The 17,867-nt window shown below is 43.2% G+C and overlaps 2 protein-coding genes across 4 annotated transcripts in view; both read right to left on the reverse strand.

Moving 5' to 3' along the window:
* Positions 1-226: 226 nt before the first annotated feature.
* On the reverse strand, positions 227-11,888 carry cct2 (chaperonin containing TCP1, subunit 2 (beta)). Its single transcript, XM_015352902.1, has 16 exons — positions 11,800-11,888; positions 10,404-10,478; positions 10,227-10,292; positions 9,064-9,175; positions 8,105-8,181; positions 7,362-7,474; positions 6,162-6,364; positions 5,819-5,919; positions 5,356-5,483; positions 4,384-4,487; positions 3,301-3,420; positions 2,831-2,959; positions 2,612-2,715; positions 1,716-1,815; positions 827-968; positions 227-526 (listed from the first exon to the last, which is right to left on the reverse strand). Exons 1-16 carry the CDS (start codon positions 11,800-11,802, stop codon positions 496-498), a joined length of 1,608 nt encoding a protein of 535 aa, XP_015208388.1. The 5' UTR covers positions 11,803-11,888; the 3' UTR covers positions 227-495.
* Positions 11,889-13,748: 1,860 nt separating this feature from the next.
* frs2a (fibroblast growth factor receptor substrate 2a) overlaps positions 13,749-17,867 on the reverse strand; it is a 50,164-nt gene continuing 46,045 nt past the window's right edge. For all 3 annotated transcript variants that reach the window (XM_015352910.2, XM_015352911.1, XM_015352915.1), the window contains one exon: positions 13,749-17,026. In XM_015352910.2, the coding sequence (XP_015208396.1) occupies positions 16,007-17,026 (1,020 nt within the window). In that variant the 3' untranslated portion in view covers positions 13,749-16,006. The remainder of the gene's footprint in view (positions 17,027-17,867) is intronic.

Genomic DNA, 17,867 nt, shown 5'->3' on the forward strand with positions numbered 1-17,867 from the left:
AGACATAGAACACGAATCCTTCTGAGGTGCTAAGCATAGAAATATTCAAGTATCGTTGAAGCGGAAACATCCGACTTCTCTTGCTGCTGTTCTGTCAGGAGGCTGCAGCTGAAATTGAATGCTTATTTTGGTCTCATAAACACTTTTGTATACCTGATCAACTTTTTCCCCCAGCCGGATATAAGGAAATTTTCTTAAAAGTCTTACAGAAGAGACAGACAAGACATTAGTAGGAAGGTTTTGCTTTAATTCTTTGACACATTTGTCCACACAGCTGTCTCCACATTGCTAAACGTAAAGAAAAACATGTTGAGTGCCTCAACAACTACAGAGCGCCTGCTCTCAATAGGAAGGCTGCCCGACAAGGCAGCATCCCCAGTGGTAATAAATAGACGAGATGTTGCCCTCCCTCTCCTAACCCTGGTCAGTCTTCAGCAGTCTCCCGCGGCCCCTTTCTTAACTCCCGTACAGACAAATCCAGGACCAAAGGCGCCATTAACATGGGTGGTGATCTGGTACTCTTTTTCTGTGGGAACACAGGAAGAAAAAATTAGGCAAATTTCAAATTGACCAATCTCAAATCTTTAGGAAAACAGTGTACATCTGTTACCGGTAGTAATCGGCACAAACACTTCATGAAAAACCTCTATCGGCAGAGGGTTCCAGACTCAAACGCGTTCACACCCAAACGTCACTCGGTTCACAAGCTGCTGAAAAGGTCTCCGCTCTAAGTGCTGTCCAGGACAGTGCAATGCACTGTGGGAACCCTGGAGTGCCGGACGCGTGTGTAAGCACAGAGCAGAGCCGCTGGCGTGACGTGGCTCACCGGGGCGCTGCCTTGATGATGCTGTCCACGCGCAGGATGACCTCCGCCGCCTCCGCCGCGCTCAGCAGCACCTGCCTCTTCACCTGGAAGCTCTCCGTCACCCCCAGTGCCGCCATGTCACCGATGTCGCCATTGATCATGTCTGGGAAGGAAACGGTACATTTCTTCTCAGCCATGTGTGATTTCAAACCAAATCGATCTGGAATGCTGAGTTTTATTAATGCCATCCAGAAACTCCTGCTATGCTGATTCAAATGGTGATGCAACAACAAAAGGAGAATTAAACTGATTTTTTAAGGTGATTTGACTGAATGTGCAGTGTTCTGTTCCTTGCTTTAAATCAACAATTTTTGTTTGCTACAAATCGCTGAATATTAAGAAGTTTGAAAACATGAGCACATAGGTCTTCTCAATCATGACTAGAAACATGAAAGTAACAGCATTAAGATTTAAAACATCGCCCAGGAGGAGAAACTATCAAACAAGTACATGATTTTTTACAGCAAACATTCGGTCCTTAATGTTGTCTGTGTGTTTTGTAATAGTTGATAAAGCACAGTCACTACACATATCTGCCCATACATTGTCTAACTCCTTCCAGCTTAGTGTCGCAGGAGAGCCGAAGCCTATTCTGGCAAGCAATGAGCACAAGGCAGGATACACTTGGATAGGACAACCCTCCATCGCAGGACACAGGACACATCGTTCACACCAGGACCAGCTTATTCCCAGAAGCCAATTAACATACCAGTATGCATTTGGAAACCCACACAAACACAGGGAGAACATACAAACTCCATGGAGATAGCACACCAAGAACTGAACCCAGGACCCACTGTGCGTCGCTGATGCCAAATACCCTAAAATCACCAAGAAAAGGCATACTCACCTAATCCAAACGTGGTCTTTCCCTCCATATGAGCAGCCCTGAGCTGAGCCACTAAATCTGTACTATCATAGCCAGCATTGTCAGCTATAATCGTGGGAAGCTGAAACAAAAACACTCAGTTAGACTACTTTTATCTGACACAATAATGTAAAAGGTTCTTTTTCCAGCTTCTCTGCCCCATTCAAGAACATTTACTTCTTTTATATGCTACTCTCGTTAAATGAGGAATCCTATCGGTCTTTCCCCAAAATCAAACCGAGATCTGGGTGGCTTGCTTCTCCACAGATAAAGTTAGGGCTTTGTGAGGATCCTCTACATTCCATTACCAGGTGTCACTGAATCCTTTGCTATGCTGACATTTATTGAACTTTCTCCATCAAGATTTCTGGTGCGTGGTGCCAGGGAGGAGCACAGGGAAGCCTGGAGCCCTGCTGCTACCGTTGTCAGATCCATACCGCACTGTATTCCTTCCACTTCCGTATGAAAAGAAGGGCAGTGAAGGAGTTGAGGCTTTTAAAACTAGTCAAACTGCCTTCATAAAAGTATTTTGCATGAAAAGACTGATGCACACTCTGAAATGTTTAACATTGAATTGAACCTCAACCCTTCCACTCTGGGTTTCTAAGTAGAAAGGGGACTTCTCTTCCTAACCAACACAGAGCAGCTCCAAATCACAGCCAGGATCGTTTTCTTCAGCAAAGCTGATGCAAGTAATGAAGTCAAACTTCTGGATCTTTTGACGATGAACAAAAATACAAAGAAGTGAGTGTTGTCTTCAGTTTCAATCAGATTAAGCAGAATCAATATTCTTCTTTGAGATCTCCAATTCAAAAGCACAAACAAATGAAAACAAAGGACAACACTTAATGAGAAGAATGAACAATAAAACAAATCACCATTCGCAGTGCTTTGGCAAAGGACTCCATAGCCACAGACTCTTTGCCTGGTGTTCTGTTTGCCAGGTCTGTCACCGCCTTTGCCATCAGCATCTCTGAGCATCCTGGTAAGAGAAGAAGAGAACGGCAGGTGAGCTGATAGCTCAATCTTCAACGACGACAACAAAATGAGGTGTGAGATCTGCCCTTCATCTGGGACAGCAACCAGCCCAGCCTCACCTCCGCCATACACCGTTCTAGTCTCCTTCACTGTCTGAGCCAGGACACACAGGGCATCGTGCAAGGACCGCTCTGCCTCGTCCAGGATCTGCTGCGTGGCTCCACGGAGCACAACAGTGCAGGCTTCGCCTTCAGAAAAATACAACAAAATCTCAGCTCCAGGCTCCCTGCGGACCTCCGTATGTAACAAGCTCTTGAAATAATCTGTAGAAGAGCAGTCTCATCCAGACCAGAATGGACAAACACCATCTTCCTGAAGGCTAAAAGGACCGAGCATTTTAAAGCATGATTTAATGGAAAAGCACATCAACTTAATCATTCCGTGACCCTCTTTATTCATAAATATTTAGACAATTTTAAGGACTTAAAAATTAGAGAAGCTACATTGACCCACGTATGGAAATGAGGTACTCAATAATGTCGGAGTAGTACGCTCCCTCTCCTCTCAGCGTTGTGGACGTGAGGCTTACCCATTGCAACCCCAGAGAAGTGGATCATCTTGTCCTCACCGATCATGACTTCCTCAATCAGCTTACAGTGACCCAGCTTCACCAACTCAGGGTGGTCAAATGTTGAGGCGATTTCTCCACCTGACACATGGGCAGTGTTTACAGAAAATTAACACACCTAATTCTTCAGAATCAACAGGGAAACACACACAAAATGACACAAGGGGAAACTAGGTGGAAGTTTAAAGCATTTCAAGCTGGAGGCATTGTTTCACAAAGAGGTGTGGGAACACGTTATTCAGCCTTGTTGGAGAAACTGATACTCTGGCTTCCTTGGAGAGAAGTCTGGAAGACATCCTCGGATGAATTGGCTACGTGTGCATAACCTATTACACACACTTTTATACAACTTTAACAAAACTCAAGATTACTTGGTACGTGGAAAAAAATAATCACACCACACCAACCCTAGATGCCAAGTATATTTCAAACAATTGTTTTCCTTGCTCATCTATGTTTATATTTTATAAGGACAAAGTATAGAATTTCTCCTCATTTTCTAGATCAATATATGCATTGGATGAAAAAATGACTACACCATATAAACGGAGTTACTGGATCCATAATTTTTTAATGTTAGGACAACAAACAGTTTTGGGAAGAGCGGTGGCAACACTGCCTCAACCCAAAACCACTTTTCTCGGAACTGTAAAATGAAATTGTCTACATCAATGGTCCTCACTCCTAAACAGCTCTTAAGAGCTGAACAGACAGAGGTAGGAATGACAAGGTACCAGACTCTCACTGTGATCAGTGTTTGTACTTCTGTTTAAGACCTGTTGGTTGTATATTGTACAGTAAATTAAACTAAATTTGCCCGAGACTGTGTCTGTAGTCACCCAGGAAGACAACCGAGATCTACCGTACTGGGGTGTGTTTAGAACAAATGCCTCAGGGCAGAAAAGAAGCCTTAACGAGCAATCAGGTCAAACCCTGACAGCAACCAGCTGGAAGAAAAAAATGTTAACTCCAGGACCTGAACAGAGAGCCATTGGCCTGCACATACAAACCATTCTGGACTTTGCACTCATGATAAAGCCTTACCTGTTACAAGAGCCAGACGCTCCACACCAACAAAGTCAGCATGTTCAATGGCCATCACACCAGCTGAACCAAACAACTGCTCAGGGTAGTTATAAATCAGCTGCCTGGGGATCACAAGCCACAAACACACATTAACATCCACAGCCCATCAATCCTGGAACTGGAGGCCTGCTCACCTGCTATTTTTCACTCCAGCCCAGCTTAATTACCCAATTAAATACCCAGTCCTTAATTGTGAACTGTCAAATTCCTTGAGTGGAATATCTGCCAGTTGCTGGTCTTCACTCAAAATTCGGGAATTTTGTTTTACTTCCGAAATGCAACAGTCAGACGGCAACTTCCAAGAGTTGGAAATAATTCAAATGAATCCTATTACTATGTCAGTCATTTTGTATGCGAGAGCTTGGCTTAAACAAGAGGCAGGAAGTGCGAGGACCTCCAGGACCAGGATTGGGAAGTATAGACTCCTGGTATAGGCTTCTCTTCCGAAACCCAAACGGTTTAGTCAACTGCCATTTTTCCCCCCAAACGTGCTCCACAGCACCCAGAGCAATCTGAGTACCAACTGGAGGAACAATCCAGCTTTTCTAACTGAAGAACTGACAAGCTCCCTTAACATTACTAGTTATTTCCATCAGAGTACCCTGTGAACCACACTGGCAATGTCCTTTCCCAGCAGTGTGTCAGTTTTACCCCCACCCATCTTTCCTCGTCCCGTTCTGGATGCTGCTCAAAAGAGCTGTCCATCAGTGACAGAACCACAACCACAAGTTCACAGTGATATATAAGCAGCACAGCGTTTATGTGATGGCAGTTTAAACGCACACAATGCTATCTTTCAATGCAATCATTGTTTTTCTTGTGGTACCAACGAGCAGTCACAAATTAACACTGCAGCTGAAATACGATCTCCTGATCTGTCAGCGTCCGGAGTAACGTCAGTTGGCTGAACGTCATTCACTTGTCACGTACCTGTTGATGAAACAGTTGATCCCGTGCTTCAGGATGCGCTCCACCTTCTCCTTCATCTTCTCTTTCTCCGCCAGCTCAATCTCCGCCACCTTGGCTGTTGAGTCCACCCGTACTCGCGAGCCGAATATCTGAGGGCACAGACACGGGGCGCTCAGCTCGTCCCGTGACACCAGACCCAGCCAAAGGAAACGCGATTCTACCCTATGCACTGAGATTAACTGCTGGAAACTCAATAAAATTGAGTTTTACCGGTGCTACTTCTGCAAGGCCTGTTTTGTTAAATGGCTTACAAAGCAATATCATTATAGAAAACTTTCAGTATAGACTCTCAATACAAGAGAACCAGATTTAGAATGTAATTTGCACTACATTCCCATTCATAGGCCCCTTTATTTCCTATAAATTAGAAGTCTACAGTTCTAGAATTACAAAATCAATTTAATCGGTGAACGTTCACTCTTACCTTGATCTTATCGGTGTCCATGCCAGTATTCGCAATAAGTATCTTTGCATTCTCAATTCTTTTGGGCTGGTTGACACCAATCTTCTTGTCAAGCAAAAAGCCTACAAACAGGGGCAGAAATTAGCAACGCAACAACTCTCCCCATCATCTCATTACCGTCGAAAGGGAAGTGCAATTTAAATTCCACTTTCAGGGCAGTATAATTTAACACTTCACAAAAACAAGGCTGCATACAGGAGTGTTACTGCAGAGCTTTCTTAAACAGCAAGCCAAACTCAGCCGTAGCGTAATCCCCGTGTAATACAGATGATTTTAGCTGGCCAGCTCCCAGCGTGACACTTACCCTCATCCAGGTAGGAGTCGGTCAGACTTCCGCCCAGTTTCTTGATGACGTGGATGGCCTCCAGGTTCCCCGAGCCCTTCAGCCTGAGCACGGCCTCCACGGCCAGCTTGGAGAAGTGGTCCTTGTGGTGCGTCAGCAGCTTGGAGGACAGAGTGGTCCTGGCAATGTTCAGCAGGTCTTCACAGAACTTGGTCTCGTCGTTTCTGTAGAAGCGCAAGGAAGCGGGAAAACTTGCCTCACTGGACATTCAAGAGCAGCTTCCTCCTGCCTCAGTGACTTAAGTGGCGGCTGGAGGTATTCGTTCAGTTCAAGGCCCCCGACTTCTTTCACAAACAGAGCTGGATGAGATTAATTCATTACTAGCTACCAAAGATGGGCCCAAAAAGGCCACAAATGAGAGGAGGCCCTTCTTATGTTCTTGTGCTCCTAACACTCACACTTCTCCATGGATTATACATGCTCTCACACAGCTTATTCTGCGATACAGCAAAGCAAAGCATCCTTTACAAAACCACCCCCCTACTAAAACTCCCTCAAGATGCGTGTACAGCAAAATCCCAGTATCTGACAGGGATGCAGTGCACTCTACAGTGAATCAACAAATGAAGAATCAATCCTCCCCACACGTATTACTGCAAGAAAAGGATTCGATTCAGGGACTCAAAAATTGTATTCACGCTGCATTAAAAACACTTTTGTACCTTTATTATTTTCCTTAATATAGTAACAGTGCACAACACAAAAGCATTCATTCAATTTTTTCCTTGTTGCTTCATGCAAAATGTTTACTATAAAAGGCATTACACTATGTAGACACGGCTTAAGCACTGTACATTGTTTATTTACAATACAGTGTGGAAATACATGCAATAAGGCACTGGAATATTAAAATGAAGGTAAAATGCTCCATTTACACCATGATGGAAAGTGGTTCTATGCGTTTTTGTGTGGTTTGCTCCAAATCCTGCCTGATGAAAATGAAAACCGAATCCCGCTATTAAATAGAGCAGCAAAAGCATTTGCAAATGAATGTCTAGCGGGTTGTTACTCTACAAAACAAAAACCTGGGGCTTTTTCGTCCCCGGCTGCAGTGACCCCTGGTGGAAAGACTCACACAGTTCTCCTTCTGAGGGAATCTGCTTACACGAACTGTTCAGACAAAGAAACGGCGAGCTGTTTTCACAAGCGAGCCCTCCTCACCCGTGATCCACAGCGGCCGCCTTCAGGGCTTCTCTGGCTGCTTGGGTTGCCTTCCTCCACCCAGAGATGATGATTTGAGGATGGAGCTTCTTTGCAATGAGTAGTTCAGCTTCCTGAACAACATAGCCATGATTTCAAAATAAAACATCAGCTGCTGTTTTTGTCTGCATTTAAAGCACCATAACCCTTAGCACAAACTGCGTCACACTACAGTACCCTGCTCGCTCTTGAAGTTGTCCCCAGTCACACTAAACCCAGGGGACTTAGAGATAACAGTGAGTATTTCTGTATTATCCTGTAACTTCTAAAAAAAAAAAAAAAAGTGTTGTACAACAATACACTGTACATTCCAAAAAACAATCTTGATGCACATCACTTAAATGGAAAATACACTGAAGTCTAGCTATAGCATAAGCAAACTGAAAGTGCTGAAAAAACTAAAAAAAGCATTTAGTACTATATTTAAAAGTGTGCACATCGCAATCTTTTAGTACAATCTCTTAATGTGTCTGTGTGTCCATCTCAAAGGTATTTTGGTTCAACAGTCTTCCAATACCTCAATGGAAATTGTGGAAATGGCTTTCATACTGAATATATTATATATTATATAGACTGAAGCACAACATACAAGGTACAGTGCAATAGTTTTCACTGTTAACACTTCAAATATCACTTAAAAGACTGTTCGAGGGATGCATTCTTTTGGTTCAAAGCCTAAGAGGCAGCACACCTGTATGACTTACCCTCAACAACTCTGCAGCAAGGACTGTGACAGATGTGGTACCGTCCCCAACTTCATCATCCTGGACTTTGGACATGTCTGAAAACACACAACGCAGCCATGCTGGGGACTCCTGTTTTTATTAAACTTCCTCTGTACCGTGTTCTTCTGCAGCAGCAAAGCCTTAGGCGGTGAATTTAAACATTTCGACAGCCCAGTCCCGATTCCAGCCTGCACAAGCTATGATGAACAGTAACACTAGGTGTTGTCAATCCCACACAGCCACTATTTCTCATTCCAGCCCAGCGGAATGACTTAACTGAAGCTTTCCCGGAACTAATGAGTGTTTAGCAGGAATAGTCTCAAGTTTTTGCTGCTCAGGAGTTTGGCACCATATTTTACTTATGAAATTCAGTACTTAGAAAGCAACTTCCACTGTTTCAAATGAATTGATTAAGGGGACTCCTGCAATAAACTAGATGAAACAAGACACAGATATACCTCCCCGTCTTATGATGTAAATATTATCATTTATACTGGTCCTTTGCATATTTTGGTTTGTGACTTGATTAAGCGCCAGGATGTTCTAACACTGCTGCACTGCCAGTCTGACCCAGAACACCATTAACCCAGGATGATTGATGACGACAAACTACTAGATGACTCAGATGAGCCAAACAGTATCCTGTCTCTTGTAACCTTGCTTATACTCATCTCATAGATCTCACCTACATTCCGAACCTTATTTAGTAGTATTTCTTCACTTGGCCTTTGTATTATTGGTTTTCAGTTCTCAAAATGCTTCGGTAAACTGGCTAAGCCTTCATCATGTAAGTCAATGAAAGCTGGCGCGGTGCACTGCAGTACATGGGCGAGACACCCAGCTGCAGCCTGTCAGTAGGAACATACATGTAATAAAACAGTCACGCCTACAGCTGGGCACCCCTATTTCCTCACACTGAACACAAACCGCACACTTACCAACCAGCACTTTCGCGGCAGGGTTGTCAACCCCAATAGCTTTCAGAATGGTGGCCCCGTCATTCGTAACTGTCACAGAGCCATCCCTTCCACTGCTGAGGAGAATCTTGTCCTGTATAGAAGACCACAGGCTCCATTAGAACAAGAAACGTCAGGACCCATCTGTCCACCACACCTGCTGGTTTTCATTTCACCCCACATTAATCAGATATCTGAAGCCTTAAGTGATCTAAGAATTTGCTTCATTGTAACATTTGCATTTTGTTTCTAGTCACAAGTTTGGGATTTTATTTCTCTTACTAGATACAGCTGTTCAAGCCCCAACACTTTTAAGATCAGGGAACAAAGAGATAAAATTAAGCTTATTGAGTCAATGAGAGGTTTGAACAAAATCCAGCTAGTGTGTGGCTCACCAGGACGAATCACTGGAATCACTGCTGTAAAGCATGGGGAGTGTGGATCATGCCCGAGTCGGGTCTAAAAAATGTGAGAAATAATTATGCTGCAATTATACGACTGCAAACAAATGTCCAAAATCAGCGCAAGTGTATCAGGACAGGGACACTGTGCTGTAGGAAGACATGATAATCTACTGTATAAGAATTTAAACTAAGAATAAGAATTGGATTCTTACGTTGAAAGTTGGATAAGAATCCCAACTATTTGGTCAATAAAAATCCCATGGCACCGCAAGGGTGTGTAAACTCTGGCCTCCTGGCTATACTCCACTCTGGGTTAACACAATCTGGCCTAACTCAAGTTTGCTCTTAAGTCAACTGGTCAACCAGCTCTTAACGTCTCCCACTGGTCTACAGCAAGGTGGGGCTACAGGTCCATCAGCCAGTATACAAAATACCTTCCAATCTTAACTTTTAATCCTGTAAATATCACAATTTGTACTTCAATGGGTGGCCTTTTGCATATTTTGCTTTGCAACCTGATTAAATACCAGGATGTTCTAATATCGCTGCAGTGACAGTGACACATTGCACTGCTTTGACATTTCATTCTGAAAGCTTCAATCGCTGAGCAGCATTAAATGTCAAGTATGATATTGTACTGTTGAATCATCCAGTAGTGAGCATGTTGATAGAGGGATATTGAACACAGACGTCTTTTCCATTTAATACACAGTCTGTGGAATCATTGATAACGACACATACCATTCCCTTCGGTCCCAAAGTGCTTTTCACCAGATCTCCAATGGCTATGGCACCAACAAAGGAAGACTAGAAAGGGAAAGAAAACACAGAAAAAAGTAACATCCTGAACTGGGATTCTGCACAATGAAAACAGCTGTGTGCGTTCTTCAGGTACCTGCTGTAAGGAGCAGCACTTACCAGTCGGGCTGTTTCTGCTTTCTCCTCATCTGCACCAGATCTAAAGATGTTCACGGGAGCCAGTGAGAGGGATGCCTGCAGAGAAACCAGGTTCCGACATTACTCAAGTTTTAAAGGTCTATTTAAACCTGTTATTATGTATTTACGAAACCAAAAATAATACAACTATACCAAAACATCATTTTCTAATAGTGGGCTGTAATTATTTACTGGCCGTCTTTTAAAGTACTAAAATACCAATCTGATTCACTGGTTCATTTACCACTGAGGTAGTACGTAGCGCACAGAAAGTGAAAAGCTACCTTTAGATGTACTCTGTGATGAGTGTATTCGACAAAATCACAGCCTCTAACATGCGTAGCTGTCTAATAACCGCGACCACTACCGAACACTCCTGGAAGCGCGTCTCTGCTAAAAACAATCGCCTCAAAACGACAAGCAAAGCCAAAACACGGGATTGTAGAGCAAAAGAGAATCACGGCGAAAACAAGGCAAACTAAAACTCGGGAAATAAATCGGCCTCGGAGAGTCAATGTTTATAAAAATCGCCAACGAGACAGAAAACAGCGAATACGCAGTATTTTAAAATGTCCCGTGAAGGAATGATCTCCCGAAGAAGTAGAACCTATTTTTCTGAGGCAAGTGCAACGTAAAAACAATGCAGTCGTTACAGAAAAAAGTAATCAAAGCGTATTTATTGAACTCCCGTTAATTCTGACTAAAGAGCATATTTCTCGCATTTTTCCCCCATTTTCAGCAGCTTCCTAGACCTTACATGGTACGATCGGCGCTCGCTAAGGTCCGCATCGCGCTGTGCGACAGTAGTCCCTCCCCTCCTAGAAACAACTAGAATCACGGCAGGGCCTCCGCTTTCTCACTTCGATGACAGTTATGCCAGATTGAATTCTCGGTCTTAATAACTCTGCCAACAGGCCGAGGTCTACAATGAAGCTGCGATTCAACGACTTACATTTTGATGTTCTTATAAAGGAATTCAGTGCGGCAAGGCCTACAATGAGCCGTGGCCCATCCATGATCTTGCAAAAACCGGTAGCTGCTTTTCGTTCATTGTAACCCTTCACGGCTGTAATTAGTGCACGCTTTTTTTCTTCTTATAAGGTTCACATGACGAACTACACCGTTAACCCAACTCTCCTTTGTGTGTACTTTGAGACAAGTTTTTTTTTTAAATCATCTCGGGATCTTTAACCAAAACCGAGAACAGCCTACAGGAGCCCATGTGCTTCCTTCCACGCCGAGCCGAGACCTTAAGTCCGGAATCTTACGCTGGAAAATCGACTCCAGAGCTACAGTGAAAAACTGGACTCTTATGACTGTAAATGAGTAGTTTTCAATCTGAAGATTTGATTATTAATTCATAAATGAAGACGCTTACCATCTTTCCGCCGGTACAAAGCACACAGCCACACAATCAACTGTCTCCTTGCGGCGGCAATGGCGTTTGTTATGACGTCACCGCGTAAGGCCTCGCCTCTCCTGACGCTGCGCGTATAAGCTTTAAGTGTCGATTCCTACCAGCTCAAAAAAGCTCTCCCGTTCGCTTAGATCACAAATTATATTCTATATCACGAGCATTACAACTGAAACAAATATGCAACGTCACCAGGAAAGAAAACGAGAATATATATATATTTTTAATGAGCCATTTTATATATTGAACAGGTATTTAATAGGCGAATTCATGATCGACATCGGTAATCAGCTTGGTTGTGTAACAAAAAGTGTACTGTAAAAGTCACAGGCTAGTGGCGTGTCTGGCCATACAATTGCTCGCTGAACAAGTGCGTGCCCGTTCGCAAGTCTTAATATTTCAAAATGTATTTTTATTTTATTCAAAACAGACAGACAGGTTTCTTATGATGTTCAGTGTGAATGCTTGTTAAAATGGAAGAACTTACTGTTGTGATAAAAAGAGGAAATTTGATATAGTGGGAATTTCTGATTATGCACTCATCACAATCACACGGAGCTTTTCTCAGCATTTCTTATGCCATTTACCTTTTCTGCATTTGCCCATAAGTATATTGAAGCTTTGTGAATGGTATCAACCCTGAACCAACGTCTGACATCCAGAACTGCTCTCATTCAGCCACTGCAGTTCGAAATGTGACCGACTGGGCCTCCGCAGAAGGAAACAAAACTTGGGACTGTGGGAGTGTCTCATACAGCATCATTCTGTTTATCAGATCATCAATTAGTAAGAACCTTTTAGTCAGAAATATGGAAAAAAAAAACAATCTAGCGAGAGGCTGTGTAAAGCTCTGTGTGCCGAGGTTGTTAGAAACAGGACAGCTGAAGTCGAGTATCTGTGACGTTCAGGACAGGCCACAGAAACAAGTATGTTTCACAAGTATGAAACAAGCAAGCAGATTGATGTAATCATCAGTTAGCACTGGAGATGTAGAGCTCACCTGGAATGGAAACCAGCAGACAGGACTCCCGCAGGACCAGTGATGGGGACTATTGTATTATTGTGCACTACTACTGATATTAGTATCAGTCTTGTCACAGAGGTCATGGAGCAATGCAAAGTAACCAGCACTTAGTATGGCAAATGAATAGCAGTTATCCCTGGGCAGGAATTAGGCTGGTGGAATACGTTGGCGATATCCTCTTTGCTAAATGTTTGTTTCTGCATCTCACTGTGGAAGCATTAAGGTCCCCAATATTCTAGATTGAATCTTCTGACGCTTTTGGTAACTAAATGGGAACTACCACCTCGAAACCTGATCATACAGACAGATGAGAGGATGAGCTCATGTTTGATGACAATTCCAAAGACGTCAATAAAAAGCGGGTCTGGTAAATAAAGGTGTTTAGCTCACTGTACAGTTTGTATTGGATATTAAATGATTCACTTGTGCTACCCAAGAAATTTTAACAGAGGATATTAGCTATTATTAGCATAATAACTTTGGTACATGATATATCACACCTTTAGCATTTAAACCTGTTAAAAAGGGCTGGTGTTTAAAAGCACTGTTATGTTATCAAACCACACATTCAGACACTAAAACTATTTTCAGCATTATCTTAACTTCTAATACAGGTGTATTTAAATTTATCACATTCATTAAGGTTCATTAAATCATATTACTGCAGCCTATGCTGAAACAGAGGCACAGGAATGTGTACATGCCCATGAAATATTTGTGCATCAAAATATGTAGATTACAGGAGAGAGGATTCTTTGAATTTACGATTTGCATCACTTCAAAAACTGGGTCAATTTTTGTGTTTTACAGGATTTTGTACCCTCTTGGTAAGAGGACCTAACACACTTAAAGACACACTTTTCCAACAAAAACATCACGTCACAAAAAAAACATTGTAGATTGTTTTTATTGCCATGCTACAAAAAATAATGTTGGCACAGATGGCATTTGACAAGATGTAGATATCACAAAATACACTTTTTTTCCTCATAACATTTGTTTTAAAAAATTGGACCATTCTGGTGAACCAATATCCATACCTGAAAAATGCAAACATCAAAATACATTTAAATTAAATGTTTGTACTTGACAGTGGTATAGCTCTGTGTGTGTTGGTTCATTTGGTGCATAGTTATTCTCCTGAATAACACAGGGAAGAGATAACAAAACAATTGAAGAGTAAAATTTTCACCTATAATGAACCCCAAAGGCATTTGTTCAAGGAACATCGTTTCCAAAAAATGGTTTGGCAAGGGTTTTTGTTTTAAACTACAATTTAATTGATTTAATAAACAAAATCTATTAAACTACTTTTATACACACTTCCTACATTTAGGCATTTTTATGGTAGGTAGAAAAACTATCATTTTTAATAATGCATGTTAGAACATATAATAAATCTTACAATATAATACAAGGTAACTGATGAAACATTTGTCTTGAGACTTAAAATACTATGAAAATGTCTGACAGTTTCATATATGGTAAACTTTTTTTTTTGCTGCCATTATCATTCCCATAAGGACACTTGATCTTACTGGTGGGTACCTAAAAGTCAGCCAGCAGACCTGCCAAAAAATTATTCATGATTTCTAGTTATGGATAAGATACAACGAATGTTTCAATTTAAACAGCTGCAATGATTTTATCAAAGCGTTTTTTCCAGCTTGCATGCAGAAGGCAGAATAAACATGCCTGCTTGTCCAGAGGTACAGAGAGAGTATTATTAGGTGGAACTCAAACACAATTGCTCTTACAATGAGAAAGCAGCCTACAATCTTTTTAGCACACATTCAGAAGGTAAATGTACCGTTTCCTTTCAAAGAATGTGAAATTCGGCAGATACGCAGTGGAGATGCACTGTCAGTAAACAAAATGGGTTCTTCAGGTACTGAAACTGAACAGGTAAAAAACCAACAGCATGTAATGTGTTATTCAAGAAAAGTGAATAGAAAAGTAAAATTGAAGACATTGCTGACTTTTACCAAGACACCAGTGGCGCGCCGTGACAAAACCAACCCGGTTCATATGGCCCATGCCTTCCCAGCTCGTTTAACCGTAACACATTCAGTGCAATAAGTATACACACCTACAAAATTAGATATATAACATTAATATAGAGACAGATGGAGAAAAACTTCAGTGGCGAGTCAAATAGAAATAAAAATGTTTTGAACAATGTAACATTTGATCCCGTGAAAGATCCAGCAGTACAATAATTTAATTCCACTTTAGCCGCAAGAAGTCTATCACCACCTTCTTCCAGCGTCAGCACAAGTATTCTTGCTGTATAGTATCTCTTTAATGACAATCTCAAGACAACTAATTTGCCATGTTTTATGAGCAAAAAAAAAGGGGAGAATTTATACAAGATGCTTCTTCTAACACGTCCTGTTCATAGTCTAAAACCTACGGATTAATAAATGGAATAATCCACACAAGGAGCACCTTTTAGAGTGGTTCAAACAGGAACTTACTGCAGACCGTACCACAGAAGCATCTCGGGTCTAACCAGGGACAGAATCCACCTTAACATGAGAGACTACAGCAACAATAAACCTGTTCTCCTTCTGGCTAAATTACATGGTAGTCAAATGGAAGTCACATGACAGAATAACCTGCGGAAAATCACTCCTGGCCAACATACAGATGAACATGACTGGCTAACCTTCACAGAAACTGCTGTCGTTCTTTTTAACTGCTGGCTATTGTTTTACAAGTGAGAGTGAACTGATGTTCAATTTTAGATCACGAGGGGCCACTTGGAGAGCAATCTGATGTCCTCAATGGCAAGACACCGCTGGAAATGGGACAAAGATGATCATTAAATCTCATTTTGGAGATTTTTTTCTTATTCCACCAAATCACAGAGTCACCGAAAAAGGAATGTTTAGAACAACCAACCCCCACCCCCAGAAAATATCAGATCATCATAGAATAAGATAGTGTTACATGGCAAGTACCTGGTCTACTTTAATTCCCTTTAAAGTCAGCACAACGTACAGTGTAAATCCATGACTAGCTTAAAGTCTCCAAAAGCTACTGTATTTGGAAAAGAAAGTAAAATATATCTGAAGCCCTTCTGTCCTTAAGAGTTTTGTTTTTATCTGGAAAAAAAGGTGCAACTTCACACAGTGCTATCTAGGCTCACATAGGCAGGTCAGTACTGTTGTGTCGTGTTTTCCTTGAAGTACCATCATCGCGTGGCAGTGCCTTCTGCAAACTAGACATGGCAGCAGTCCGCTCGATGTCTATCACTGCATACAGTTCTGTTCTGCGAGTCGGAGTCTGTGGGAGAGGGGTAGTGGGGGTTTTGGGGGTCTGAGGGTTATCTGAATCACTGCCTCTCTCCATCTCCACCTCAATGTAGTTGAGCTGTCTGTGCTCCAGACTGGGCCGCCTAAAGTCAAAGTTAAATACTGTTGGGGTGCAATCCCGGCGCCGCGCGCTTTCCAGCTTGTGGGCACTCAGGGGGACCGTTACATTCTCCGTGTTGACGTAGTTGTGCATGGGGTCCAGGTTGTGATGGTAGCCATTCAGAGATGGCGTCTTTGGTCCAAAACTGTCTTCCTCCTCCTTGTTGGGTTTTTGGGCTTCCCAGACAGGAGGCAGGGAGGGGAGGTTCTCATAGTTCAGAAGAGCAGTTCTCCTCTGTGCAGAATTATTAGCGTTCTGAGAGTCCACACTATTTGGCGTTGGGATGGGCATCCTGCACCTGCGGCCTGCAGGGGCACTGGGCAGAGCCAAGCCATTGACGTTCTCGTACACCAGTTTATTGGTAGGCGGGCCGTCCTTGCGCTCGTCGCTGTCGTAGCCCGTGTCCCAGTCCGCGGGGTTGGGGTTGGTGCCGGCGCTGCCTGCGGCCACCCCGTTCACGGGACCCGCGGGCTCCGCGGCCTCACCCCCGCCGGCGCCGCTCGCCTTCTCCAGGCCCAGCTTCTCCTGCTTCTCCTTCTCCATCAGCTGCCTCTGGACCGGCGTGGGCCCCAGGACGAACGTGACCGCGTCGGGCTCCAGCAGCACGTGGGGCTCGCGCTCGTCCGGCGAAGCCAGCGGCCCGCTGGCGCCGCTCTCGGGGCTGGACAGCCGGAGGTCCAGAGGCGCCGGGGCGCTGCAGCGATTCCGCCGCTCCTCCGGCACCCCCGTGGTGTTCACGTACGTGTGGACCTGCGGAAGCGAAAACGGAAAAGAGCTTATTTTCCCCAAACATGCCATATTGGAGATCCTGCCACGCCCAATCCCATTTGCAGTGGCTCTAACTGGATCTTCAGAAGTGCTTGCTTCTCTGTTACAGACAGCTCTCTACTCTTCATCTTAGTCTATGCCTTCTAACTCAAGAGGCAGACCCCAAAATCAAACTCCAAACGCTGGCACCTAGGCTAATAGACAGCCACAGCCCTGTGCACCTAGGCTGTACAGTCACGAGTCTTAAGTTTTCACAACAAATGCAACATGTAACACCTGTCAGCCAGTTGTCCTAATACTTATGCTCACCCAAAGGTGGGATTGAACACAGCAAATGACATTTTTCAAACATAACTAAACATAGGAAAAATAACACCCAGAAACAAAAGCTGTAATTCATTAGGCAGAGTGGTGGCTCTGTGGCTAAGGATCTGTGCCTGTGGCTGGAAGGTTGCCGGTTCAAATCCCATGGCCAACAGAGGAATCCTACTCTGTCCGGCTCCTGAGCATGGCCCTTAACCCCAACTGCTCCAGGGGCGCTGTACAATGGCTGACTCCACACTCGGAGCCCAAGCTTCTCCTCCGTCTGTGTGTCTCATGGAGAGCAAGTTGGGGTGTGCGAAAAGAAACTCCTAATGCAAGAAATTGTATGTGGCTAATAAAGTGATCTTATCTTATTAATCTTTTGTTCTGAAAGAAATGTTATGGGTACACAACAAAAATGACAGATTTCACTTCACTGTCCCAATAATTATGCTCTTCACGATATATAATTTATAGAGCCACAAGCTTCCCTGTCTGGACAACTGGGTCTTTTAACATG

Source organism: Lepisosteus oculatus, chromosome 7, assembly GCF_040954835.1.
Source record: "Lepisosteus oculatus isolate fLepOcu1 chromosome 7, fLepOcu1.hap2, whole genome shotgun sequence".
NCBI classification, from domain to species: domain Eukaryota; kingdom Metazoa; phylum Chordata; class Actinopteri; order Semionotiformes; family Lepisosteidae; genus Lepisosteus; species Lepisosteus oculatus.